The 12,865-nt window shown below is 51.9% G+C and overlaps 1 protein-coding gene across 1 annotated transcript in view; it reads right to left on the reverse strand.

The window, feature by feature from the left end:
• Nucleotides 1-1,671: 1,671 nt before the first annotated feature.
• ATG2A (autophagy related 2A) overlaps nucleotides 1,672-12,865 on the reverse strand; it is a 37,764-nt gene continuing 26,570 nt past the window's right edge. The window contains exons 32-42 of the mRNA XM_083591967.1: nucleotides 12,369-12,504; nucleotides 10,123-10,329; nucleotides 9,055-9,156; nucleotides 7,860-7,944; nucleotides 6,886-7,021; nucleotides 5,986-6,058; nucleotides 4,955-5,037; nucleotides 4,527-4,648; nucleotides 3,777-3,931; nucleotides 3,221-3,376; nucleotides 1,672-2,320 (exon numbers count right to left, since the gene is read on the reverse strand). Of these exons, the coding sequence (XP_083448093.1) occupies nucleotides 2,084-2,320; nucleotides 3,221-3,376; nucleotides 3,777-3,931; nucleotides 4,527-4,648; nucleotides 4,955-5,037; nucleotides 5,986-6,058; nucleotides 6,886-7,021; nucleotides 7,860-7,944; nucleotides 9,055-9,156; nucleotides 10,123-10,329; nucleotides 12,369-12,504 (1,492 nt within the window). The 3' untranslated portion in view covers nucleotides 1,672-2,083. The remainder of the gene's footprint in view (nucleotides 2,321-3,220; nucleotides 3,377-3,776; nucleotides 3,932-4,526; nucleotides 4,649-4,954; nucleotides 5,038-5,985; nucleotides 6,059-6,885; nucleotides 7,022-7,859; nucleotides 7,945-9,054; nucleotides 9,157-10,122; nucleotides 10,330-12,368; nucleotides 12,505-12,865) is intronic.

Below are 12,865 nucleotides of genomic sequence, written 5' to 3' on the forward strand. Positions count from 1 at the left end.
GGGGGAATAGCCACCCAGGGGGTGGGGGGGGAAGAGGGAAGTGGGGCCTAGCAGGAGCAGGCAAATGAGTGATTTGAGGCAGGGTGCTGCCCCAAGCAATGGGGGGGGGCTGGGGTCCCAATTCGCCAATCTGCAAGTGTTACTCTTTTGGGAAATGCCAGGCATACCTATTCAGAGGGGGCTGAAGAGGAGTTAATGGAGGGGCCAGAATTTTTCGATTGCATTGCAATCTCGCCTTTCCCTCCAAGGAGTTCAAGGTGATGCATGTGGCTCCCACTCATTAATTCCCACAACAACCCTGTGAGGTAGATTAGGCTGAAAGGCAGCAGCACTTGGAGAGCTTCATGGCGCAGTGGGGATTCGAACCCTGGTCTCTCCCAGGTCCTAGCCTGGCACTCTAACCATTGCACACCACAGGCTCTCCATCAAGTAGGGTCTTGGGTAGAAGGGAGGCATGACTGGTCCCTAGTCGGACACCCCTCAGCGTAGAGGCCTGAGCGGGGAGGGGAAAGGCCAAGGAGCAGGGCTGAGCAGCAGAGCGCCCCACTTTGCACGCAAAAGGGAAGGATTTTTGCAGGAGAAGCAGGCTGCAAGTGGGCGCACACTTGAATCCAGGACAGCTCCGGCTGGCTGGGGAGAAAGCGGCGGCACCTTTAAGTGTTTCTAGGGAATAAGTGGCTAAGTGGCATTTCTGCCTGTGGTTAGGGCCGGGTCTGAACCCCTGGCATCTCGATGCAGGGCTAGAAAGAGCCTTCTGGGCCTGAGATACTGCCAGTCAGTGTAAGCAACACTGGGCTAGATGGTCTGACTGTGTAGGACCACTTCCCAAAACTGCAGAGAAGTCACTTCTCCCACCCTGGGACCCTCCAGCTGTTTCGGACTACAACTACCATCAGCTTCTAGCTGGCACTGAGTAGAAGGGGAGGAAGGGGGAACCTTCTTCACTGCTGCTGCTGCTGCTGCATTCCGGAAACCAGAAACTTGACCTCAGGCAGCTGGCGGCTTGCCTAGTTTCTCCAGAGTAGCACGATCCTGCCCCCTGCTGGCTGCTAGGAGCGTTGCTGACTGATGCTGGTAAGAGCTCCCAATCCCTTGAACGCAGAAAAAACGTGCTCCATTCCCCGCCCTGCAAAGCAAACCCTTCTAGGGCAATCACAGAATTTTAGAGTTGGAAGGAACTTCCAAGGTCATAGAGTCCAACCCCCTGCAGTGCAGGAACGGCAGCCAATCCCTGCCTGCTCCTTCCTTGTCACACACACTTCCTGCAACATGCACGCTCCACGCCCCCCCCAGCACAGCACGCAATCTGGGCTCAGCCCTCCGGTCCTCCTTTATTGTGGAAGTATCTCTGGCTTTTGTAACATCCAGGCTGAAGGAAATATGTTCTGGGGAGCCCAAAAAGCTTGTGCAGAACTTTTTGCTTTGCTGCTGGTCAGAATGAAACTGAATTGTGTGGTTGTGGCTGCCTGGGTTGGTCCTCCTGTTCTCCCCACAAACACACCAGACCCCCCCCCGCCCCCAACATGGGTGCCTGTGTCAATTCCTGCTTCTGTACCTGAAAGGAGTCGCATCCCTGATCTGTACAGCACATCAAAACACTGTCCGACAGGGCAAAACAGGCCAAGAAACGGACACTTCACCCCCTTACCGAATGCCTATGGAAGCAGGAGCTGAAAACAAGTCACGTCCTTTAATGTTCAGCCAACCTTCCGTCTCTCTCAACAACCCCAGAGAGAGAGGGAGACAGAGAGAGACAGAGAGAGAGAGAAGTTGCAGCCTGCAGCTCATGCACCAAATGGATGGCAGAAGCTATACTCCTGACAAGTACAAAAACAAGGGCGAGGCAAGAGGAGGTGGCACCACCCTCATGGTGCCAGGCGTGCTGCTGCTTGAGAGCGCGCCAATCCCGCCAAGCAGAAGCTCTTCCCCACCACGTGGTTCTTCTTCTGCGGGTGGCAAGGCTGGCAAAGCGAGAGGCTGCGTCCTTTCGGTGGCCCTGCCAATGTCCTGAACGGGGTAGATTAAGAGGAACGGCCCCGCTTCTGAGCCCGGGTCAGTGGAAGGCGGCAGTGGCGGCGCCCGGTCAGTCCTGAGCCTCTTCTGAGCGCCATTTCAGGGACTCCTCCTTCCGGGCGTCGGGCTTGATCTGGTTGCGCATACCACCCAGGAGGTTGGAGGTGGCTTCCGAGGCCACGATGAGGGGCTTGACCACGGTGGGAGGGATCTGCCGCAGGACGCCTCCCACCGCCCCGGTGATGCCTTTCTGCTCGTGGCCACGAGTCGCCACGTCGCAGATGGCCTGGGCTGTGTCGATGACACCCTGGAGGAGGAAGAAGAGGAGGAGTCTGGATTTGATATCCCACTTTATCACGGCCCGAAGGAGTCTCAAAGCGGCTAACATTCTCCTTTCCCTTCCTCCCTCACAACAAACACTCTGTGAGGTGAGTGAGGCTGAGAGACTTCAGAGAAGTGTGACTGGCCCAAGGTCACCCAGCAGCTGCATGTGGAGGAGCGGAGACGCGAACCCGGTTCACCAGATTACGAGTCCACCGCTCTTAACCACTACATCACACTGGTGCAGAGGAGGAGGAGAGAAGGATGGAGAGAGAGCGTGCCTCAGGGCCTGCCAGAGGGCTGTAAACAGGGTTTCTCCAACTTGGGTCTCCAGCTGTTTTTGGACTACAGTTCCCATCATCCCATACCACTTGGCCTGCTAGCTATGGATGATGGAAGTTGTAGTCCAAAAACTTGGATACCCAAGTCGGGGAAACCCTGGCTGGAAGGATCATTCCTTTTCAAATATATAAAGATCATTAATTTACTAGGCAACATGTTTTCCTAGTTCAATTTTATGTAAGCTGCTGTTGTACACTCTTATATATTAAAAAGGGGGGGGGGGGATGTAAACAAATAGTAATGATATTCCGCTAATAGCGAACTCAGACAGTGAGTGCCGACAGCAATGGAGCCAAAATGGGGCTGCTGGAAAATCAGAGGCAGCATTTGCTTGCCCAGAAGGACCCCAGCATGTGCAGAAAGAGAAAAAGCCTCAAGGAAACTAACCCAAAAGCAGCTCAAGGAAGCCAGAGCAGTCCTGGATTTTGGAAGATTCAGGGCAGATAAAAGGAAGCCCTTCTTCGCACAGGGCAGAGTTAGCCTATGGAACTCACTCCCACAGGAGGCAGGGATGGTTCCTAACCTGGATGGCTCTAGGCCTTACCTCTCGTACGGTGTCATAGGCCTTGGCCACCCCTTCACGCAGGTCGGCAGGTTGCTGGCCGCGCCTCAGCTTGCGCGTGTGCTTCTTGTCCAGGAGGGTGCGCGTCATCGGGGGGGCGGTAGGGGACAAGATGTCGTAGACGGTCTCCGCTGTGGCCTGCAAGGGGGAGAGAAGGGATGGCAAAGCAGGAAGGAGAGGCAATTCTGAGAACCCTGTTGCCCTTGCGGGGACCACAATGCCTTCAAATATCTGAAGGGCTCTCGCATGGGAGATGGAGAAGGCTTGCTCTCTGCTGCTCTGGAGAGTAGGAAGCGAGCCAACAGATTCTAATGACAAGGAAGGAGATTCCAACTAAACTTTCAGAGGAACCTTCTGAAGGCAAGAGCTGTTTGGCAGTGAAATGAGGCTGTGGTTAAGAGGCTGGACCAGATGGCCCCTTGAGGTCCCTTCCAACTCTACAGTTCTACGATCCCCTCCTCATCACCAAGGGCTGGAGAAGAACAAGGGCCGCCCCTCGCAGACCACCCCTGCCCGTCTCAGAGCACACGGCCCAAACCTGGATGGCCTGCACCAGGCGGTTGCTGAGCTCGAGGGCTGCCGACGCGGTTGAAGTGCCGAAGGAGGCTGCCCCACGCTGCAGGCCCCGGATGATCCGGCCGTCCTTGCGGTACTGCTCGATGGGCAGCCAGAAGAGGTCACGGAGGCCGTGGACTGGGAGGGAAAGAGAGAGGGAGGAGAGGGCAAATGCAAGGGCAGCACCGTTGCATGTCAGGCAAAACCATTCCCCTTTACCCAGACCTATGGCTATTCCATAATCTATGGCCTGTAAAAGTGTGGAGAGAGAGGGCTGTTATGATTATGATTAGGCTGTCTCTGTCTGTATACTTTTTACTATGTTGTTCCATTGATGTTTTGTAATGTGTTTCTAATGTTGCACACCTCCCTGATATCTTCTGATAAAAGACGGTATGTAAATTGAATTATTTATTATCACCATCATCATCATTTGTGCTGCTGGATAAGGCCAAAGGGGGACTTACCTGGTCCAGCATGCTGCTTTCCACCATGGCCAACAGGGTGCACACTCTTCCCCAATGGGAAATCCACATGCAGGGATGGGAAGGCAACAGCTCCCTCTCCCCAGCAGTTGGGTGTTCAGAGGTAGACTGTGCCTGGGCCTGGAGGCTCCATCTAGTCCTCATAACTACCCTCCTGTTTGTATATGTAGATAGACAGGAAGCCTTCCAACCCCCGACACTGCCGCCCGATACATCCCCAGGCAACCCCCTCCTCCCGCCGTACTTACAGAGCTGCACCACGGAGTGCATAGGCCCCACGCCTCCCAGGATGCCTGGCAGCTGGTTCTTGCGGATGTCCGTCAGCCACTCGGTCAGGGCGTAGCTCACCACCTTCTCCACGCCCAGTAGCCTGCGGAGGCAGAGAAGCAGGTGGTCAGGGGCCCCAAAGGGCAACGCCCACCAGATTCGGCCCCCCAGGCCAGTGAAGCAAGTGAAGCCGTGGGGAGGGGCTGCCGGCAGAAGTGTCTCGGGCAGCGGGATGTGGAAGCACCTGCGGCTTTTCAGCCCAGCTTGACAACAGATAAATGGGGCTGCCTCCGTTCAGATACTGGCTTCTTACTATGCACCACCAGGATGCTGGGGGGTTAGAGCCCCGCCTTGCCCTCCTCTCCACTGACACACCCCACCCGGCTACCCTAAAAAGGTGGCTCCTCACCCGTGTCGACAGCAGAGCCTCTTGAGCTTGAGCTCAGAGCAGTTGAGCTGCGCCAGGCCGATGAGGATGCCGGCAAAGGTGCCCTAAGGAGAAACGGAGAGAATTTTTGTAGACTGGGAGGGGACCCTGCAGGTCATCTAGGCCAACCCCCTGCAGTGCAGGAATCGCAGCTGAAGAATCCCTGGCAGGTGGCCGCTCTGCCTTGGTTTAAAAGCCTCAGGTGAAGGAGAGTCCACCACCTCCCAAGGGAGTCCTCTCCACTATCAAACAGCTCTTGCCACCAGAAAATTCTTCCTAAGAAGGGTGGACACTGACCCAGAGACCCCGCTGCCTCGTCCGGACAGGCACTCCCCTTCCCCACCCTCACCTTTGTTTAATCCAGGCTTTCCCAAACTTGGGTCTCCAGATGTTTTGGACTACAATTCCCATCATCCCCGACTAGCTAAGGATGGAGTTGTAGTCCAAAAAACAGATGGAGACCCAAGTTTGGGAAACCCTGGATTAATCTCTCTCCCCACCCCCATCCTTTCCTGGGCACAAGGGCCAGGCTTTAGAGGGGAGAAAGAGGCAGCCTGGTGGGGACCACCATGCCCTTTCTGTGGTCCTATGGCATGGGTAGGCAAACTAAGGCCCGGGGGATCCGGCCCAATCGCCTTCTAAATCCTGCCCGCGATGGTCTGGGAATCAGCATATTTTTACATGAGTAGAATGTGTCCTTTCTGGGTTATTTGTGGGGCATAGGAATTCATATTTTTTTTCCAAAATATAGTCCGGCCTCCCACAAGGTCTGAGGGACAGTGGACTGGCCCCCTGCTGAAAAAGTTTGCTGACCCCTGTCCTATGCTGAGACCCTAAAACACAGCCCCCTTGAGTTGTCCTGTTGCAAAAGCAACATCAGCTGGAATGAATGACTGGAAGGTGGAGAGAGACTGAGAAGCAGCTCAGCAAAGGTCACTTGTAGCGGGTAAGAAAGTTCCCCAGGCCTGGGGGGGGGGGGAAACGGAGGGGCTCCTGCAGACTCTGCTACTCACCACTTGGTCCACGGTCACATGCTTTCCCTGGTAGTCCAGCCAGATGGGCACTTCGGACGTGAACCGGAACTCTCTGGAGAGGGAGAAGCCAAGGAGAAGGGGAGGTGCTTTTTCCCTTGTGGTGGGAAAGCGCTGGCAGCAGTGCCGGCTACCACTCCGTGGCCTGTCTACCCCAGCATCCTGTTCTCACAATGAACATGTACCTCTAAGAACCTAGAAAGCTAGATAGACTGCCTCTGGGCCTGGAGGTTCCATAAGCACCTAAGAAGAGCCTGATGGATCAGGCCAACAGCCCATCTAGTCCATCATCCTGTTCTCACAGGAGCCAACCAGGTGCTTCTGGGAAATCATCAAGCAAGATTTCCTTCTTGTGGTTTCCAACCTTCCTGTGGTTTCCAACCAACGTTATTTAGAAGCATTTATTTGCCTCCAGCTGTGGAGGCAGAGCATAGCCGGGATGGCTAGTAGCCATCGATAGCCACCTCCTCCTTCTACAGAACACGCACCCTCCCACAACAAGCTGGGCAATGACTCTTGTATTTCCCATCTCTCATACGCATTGTAAATTCTGGAGTCCCCTGTGGCGTAGTGGTTAGAGTGTCAGACCTCAACCTGGGAGACCAGGGTTCAAATCCCTCACTGAGGGTGACCTTGGGACTGGTCACTGCCTCTCAGCCTAACCTACCTCACAGGGCTTTTATGGGGCAGAACGGGGGACGGGGAGAAATAAAATGGGGAGCCGGGGAACCATAAATGCTGCCTTGAGTTCCTTGGAGGAAAAGTGGGGTGTAAATATAGTAATTGATAGAACTCTCCGCTAAGACTCTGCAGCTTGGCCCTGCCGCCCCCCAACATCCCCGCGCCCCATCCTTTCTCCCTCCCCACGTCAAGCGCTTGTACCGGAAGTAAATGGGCTGGTCGGAGGAGGAAGAGGAGGCGTTGGACAAGGAGCTGTTTTCGCTGGCCGTGGTCTCCATCGAGGCTGTCATCTCCCCCTCCGCTCCCTCAGGCTCTTTCCCCGAGGACTCTGGGCGACCTATGGAGTGGAAGAGCAGCATTGGGCAATGAGAGAGAGAGAGGGAGGCACCTCTGGGGGTTTCTCTAGACAGCCTCTGCCATCCCTGTGACACTCTGGATGTTGCTGAAATACAACCCCCATCAGCCCCCAACCAGCACGGCCAACAGGCAGCCATGGTGAGGAAGGTGGTGCAGAACTGGGGAAGCCCTTCTTCTCTAGGGAAAGGGAAAAGCTGTCCACGGAGGCACAGGTCAATTTTGTGTCCAGGGCAGCTGTCTACCAGCTCCATCTGGTACGCAGGCTGAGACCCTACCTGCCCGCAGACCGTCTCGCCAGAGTGGTGCATGCTCTGGTTATCTCCCACTTGGACTACTGCAATGCGCTCTACGTGGGGCTACCTTTGAAGGTGACCTGGAAATTGCAACTAATCCAGAATGCAGCAACTAGACTGGTGACTGGAAGCGGCTGCCGAGACCATATGACACTGGTCTTGAAATACCTACATTGGCTCCCAGTACATTTCCCAGTACATTTCCAAGCACAATTCAAAGTGTTGGTGTTGACCTTTAAAGCCCTAAACGGCCTCAGTCCAGTATACCTGAAGGAGCATCTCCACCCCCATCATTCCCCACTGAGGTCCAGCTCCGAGGGCCTTCTGGCGGTTCCCTTGCTGTGAGAAGCCAAGTTACAGGGAACCAGGCAGAGGGCCATCACGGTAGTGGCACCCGCTCTGTGGAACCAGACGTCAAAGAAATAAACAACTACCAGACTTTTAGAAGACATCTGAAGGCAGCCCTGCTTAGGGAAGCTTTTAATGTTTGAAAAAGAAGATCCTCCCAGGAAGCCAGACCCTCACCTTCTGAGCCAGCCTCACAGGGCACGACGGGGTTAATGCTGGCAGCCACACTGGTGAAGAAGTCCTTGAGGAAGAACAAGGCATCCTGGAGTAAAAGCAAGGGGAAAGCAGGAGCCCATTATTATTATTATTATTATTATTATTATTATTATTATTATTATTATTGTTGTTTAGTGTTTCTATCCCACCTTTCTGTCAAGCTGGGATTCAAGGTGGCTTACACAATAATTAAAATGCATCAAAACACATCTAGAACCAGCAATCCATGTTTGTTTTGATCCCTGTGTATTTCATCCTTCTGCCACTTCTATTTTCATAGCAGGCATACAATAAATCTAGCAGTTAGTAATATCATCCTTGGAAGTTCCAGCACAGACATCTCCAGTTTGGGCAAACTGGGAGGGAGAAGAGGAGGAATCCAGCCTGCTTGGTCTTGCCAGGTCCTCCCCTCCCATCCTGAAAGGCTCACAAGGAAGCCGCTTGCTCTGCTGCAGCCACACTCAAGGTCACCAGACATTGGACATCTGCATCAGGTGCCTCTAGGGACGGTTTTAGAGGTGTGGTGCATGGCCTTGTCTGAGCATTTCATCCACTGCCAGAGGGATTTGAGGGGGGGTTACAGAACGAAGCCATTTTGATGTTGCACGGTTTCAGTTTATACACTTTATAAATAAATATACTGCACTGCATAGGCCCCCAACAACACATGCCTCTGCCGTATCAATGTGATGCTTCAAAAAGATCCCTTTGCAGAATCTATTTTATTACAGTGTCTGTCCTGAGCGATCTGTTCGTTTTATTCTATTGCAATAATAAGCTCCACACAGTCACTGTTTCTTACTTCTTTACCGTTTGTCCTGTTTGCATGCTGCAAACTAAATGCATCTTTAAAAAAAAACAACCCAGCTCAGTTGGTAGAGCATGAGACCTTTCATCTCAGGGCTGTGTGTTCGAGCCCCATATTGGGCAAAAGATTCCTGCATTGCAAGTGGTTGGACCAGATGATCCTTTCCAACTCTGATATTCTACGATGCTAGGAGCAGCCCAGGCATCCGAGCCGCAGCCATTTTGGCTATGCACATCATCTTCCTCCTGCGGGAGGGCAGGGAGTTCTGAGCGCAGGGGTGCTCCCAAACAAAGTGCCCCCCCACTGTCCCCTGCAGAGCACCTAACACCAACCCCCCACCCCGCTCACCTGGTCAATGTTGAGTCTGAGTGGCATCAAGGAGACACGAAGGCAGCACTCGGGACCCCCCAGACCAGACTCAGGGCAGACGTGCAGGGCTTTGATGGTGAGCTGTGAAGAAAGAGGGGTGGGGGTGGTCAGTCTTGCGGTGGCCCCCAGTGACAGAAGGCGGGGGAGCTTTCCAGAGGCTGAGCTTCAGCAGCACCAAATCCCCCCTACCCACAAAACTGTTTCACTATCAGACTCCAAGCCAGGCTGAACTACCAGAGTCTCATCAGGCCTCCAAGATCCAGGTGGGTTTATTTTTTCTGTAACATTTATATACCGCTGATTATTGTAAGGGGGGGATGGACCCTCAAAGCAGTTTACAAAAAGAACAATGAAATCGCTGATAAACAGATTATTTAAAACATTCGGAGAGGGATCAAAAATAAACTAAAATAAGGTTAAAACACACATCGACATTCTATGTATCCGGACAGAGTTGTCTAATCCAAAATGTCTTTAGCAGGAGTACTGTGAAGGTGCCTGACTGATGTCAATAGGCAGGGAGTTCCAAAGTACCACATTTCAATCTCTTACAAATGCAGAACGGGTATTACGTGGCACCTGCAGAAGTGCCAGTTCTGCAGCTCGAAGCGGTCGAAAGGCCCATCTCGCAAGCAAACTAGTCCCAAGTTGTTAAGGACTTTCTATACTAATAGCAACACTTTGAACCCGGGTCCAGCAGCAAACTGGCTAGCAGAAGATCTCACTGTCCAGGGGTGATATATATGCTGACAAGGCCTCACTCCTGTCAGCAACTATGCTGCAGCATTCTGCACTGACTTCAGCTTCCGGATCGAGAACAAGGGACGTCCCCACATCAAGCGTACTGCTGTAATCTAGTACTGTAGGCCCGACCCTCCCCCCAAAATAGCATACAGTAAAGGGGATCATCTGGACTTTTCCAGTCCAAGGAGAGGCGGAGACAGCCAAGAGCCAGGGGAGAGGTCTGCTCCTTGGTGCTCACCAGCAACGCGACCCACAACCCGCCCCCTGCTCTCAGCTCCTCCTGCTGCTGCCCCCCCCCCGTACCATGTTGGAGTGGGCTCGGCGCGGCATGCACTCGCTGCTGTACAGGTAGAGGAACTTGTTGATCTGAGAGGAGGCCAGGCGGTCTCGGATCTCCAGCTCCTGGACAATGAAGACCTGTCTGGCCACGGGCTGCTCCTCCAACTCCACGGAGGGTTTCTCAGATGTGCCGCTGCTGCTGCTGGGGTACGTTTCATGCTGGAAACTCACCTGAAGAGGAGAGATGAGGACAGGTGAGGTCACCACTTTGTCCCACTCCCCCCCCCACTGTTTGTTTGTTTGTTTGCCAATTAATTTTCATTCATTTTCAAATTTGTAGCACATTGAAACCAAATTAAAATTAATACCAGCTTACCCCTCTCAATACGATACGATATCTTTGTTGTCATTGTCCCTTGCAGAACAATGAAATTGAAAAACTACATAAAAACTACATAAAACTACCACGAAACTACATAAGACTACATAAAAACTATATAAAACTACATAAAAACTACATAAAACATTCAAAAACCCCTAAAAACTCTAAAACCCCATTTTAAAATACACTATACTACAGAGACCCCTTATGCTGCATTTAGAACCAGAATTGCATTAGCGTAGAAACTGTTTTTCAGGCGGCTAGTCCTGGCCTTTATAACCCTATACCTTCTTCCAGAAGGCAGAAGCTGAAAGAAATCATTTCCGGGGTGCGTACTATCATGTGCTATCTCTGCCGCTTTCTTATGGCACCTGGCAGCATAGATTTGATCTAAGGTGGGAAGAGTGCACCCAAAGGGATATTCCAATTTTTGGGAATCCACTTTTACATGCTGCTTATTTTTCAGATTTCTCTATAATTAACGTCTTTTTTAAAAAAAAGCAAATTCCTCATCCCTCAGCTATTCCTCTTTACCAACTTTTTTATATAGATAAAACAAAATTATATCAAGGAACGACAAGTGAGGTTGCAATAATTTTAAATCGTTCGTTCTCCTTTCCAACTTGCATGTTAGTTTCATTTTCTTATCCTGGATAATTTTCAGCTTCTGCCTGTTTGCGTGCACATGTCCAGGGGAGACTTTTCCTTTCCCCCCCAGTTTTGATTCATTCCCCTGTCCTCAAAGGAAGGCTCAGGGTGGTGTATGCTGCCCCCCTTTCTTCTCACAAACAACCCTAAGAGGTAGGCCAGGCCAAGAGACTAAGAATGGCCCAGGGTCACCAAGTGGGAATTTTTGGTGCGTATTGTAGTCCTAGCCCAGTACTCTCCCCCTGCCCACCCCCCGTGCCCTGGTGTTTCCCACCTGTTTCCTTTCAGATCTCTTGCACCCCACCAACCAATAGAGCGATTCCCTAACTTCTAAGCACAGCTGTTCTTGCAAAGGCCTTTCTGGGGAAATTTTATTTTAATTTATTTTCATCCTAAGACCTCAGGGTGGTTCACGGAATAAAATACAGGAGAAGAAACAGGCAAGTAATTAAAATGAAACAGAAAACAATAACCCCCCCCCTTCCTACAGGCACATTTAAACGACTGTCTAATATTAATCAGCCAAAGGCCTGGCTGAAGAGGAACGCTTTCACCTGGCGACTAAAAATGTATATATATAATAAATAATAAATAATAATATATACTTTTTTTATTTATACCCTGCCCTTCCCGGTTCAAAAACCGGGCTAATAACAAATCTAAAACACTTAATTGATGCAACAAAAAACCAGCATAAAATACAGTATAAAACGTGAATAACAATAAATTCAGAATTCAAAAATCAATTTAGGGGGGAAATCTATCCAATAAACATTAGATGATCACCAGGGCTAGTTGGCTAAATTAGTCCTATTTGGGCCAGTGTGGAGACCAGGGGAGAATTAGCTGTGGGATCCCAGAGTGGGTAATCTTCATAAAAAGGGGAGGGGGAGGGGAATAAAAGATCAGGCTAAGTTCAAGTTGAAAGCCAGGCGGAATACAGGCCCTGCGGAAGGAAGTTAAATGCTGCAGGGCCCTGGTCTCATGGGACAGAGCATTCCACCAGGTCGGAGCCATCACTGAGAAGGCCCTGGCCCTGGTGGAGGATAATCTGACTTCCTTAGGGCCCAGGAACTCTAAACTATGATTATTCATGGACCTTAAGGTCCTCTGCGGGGCATACCAGGAGAGGCGCCAGGTGCCAGGTGAACCTCTTCTGGGAATCGGGGCACACATTTTAAACTCGAAGGAGCCCCCTGAGCAGCGAGAGAGGCCCCCCTCCTGAGCCACCAGCTCTCACCTTTGTCAGCTGGATCTCCATCAACAGGTCGTGGATGCGGCTGGTGCCCCCCTGAGCCCGCCAGGTGTTCTGGGGCCGGTTGGTGACAGAGGAGCGGGACGGGGACGAGCGGGCGCTGGAAAGAGACGGCTTCGTCCTGGAGAAGGTGGGGCGGAAAAAGATGGGGAGCGGGAGCTTGTTAAAGTCAACGGATGAGACTTGCTCCTCTGCCCTGCCAGCCATAAGAACATACAGTGGTAACTTGGGTTACATACGCTTCAGGTTACAGACTCCGCTAACCCAGAAATAGTACCTCGGGTTAAGAACTTTGCTTCAGGATGAGAACAGAAATTTTGCTCCGGCAGCGTGGCGGCAGCAGGAGGCCCCATTAGCTAAAGTGGTGCTTCAGATTAAGAACAGTTTCAGGTTAAGAACGGACCTCTAGAACGAATTAAGTACTTAACCCAAGGTACCACTGTACTAGAAAAGCCTGTTGGGCGGATGGCAAATGGCCCGTC

This window comes from Podarcis filfolensis, assembly GCF_964270895.1.
Source record: "Podarcis filfolensis genome assembly, chromosome: 16".
Classification (NCBI taxonomy): Eukaryota; Metazoa; Chordata; class Lepidosauria; order Squamata; family Lacertidae; genus Podarcis; species Podarcis filfolensis.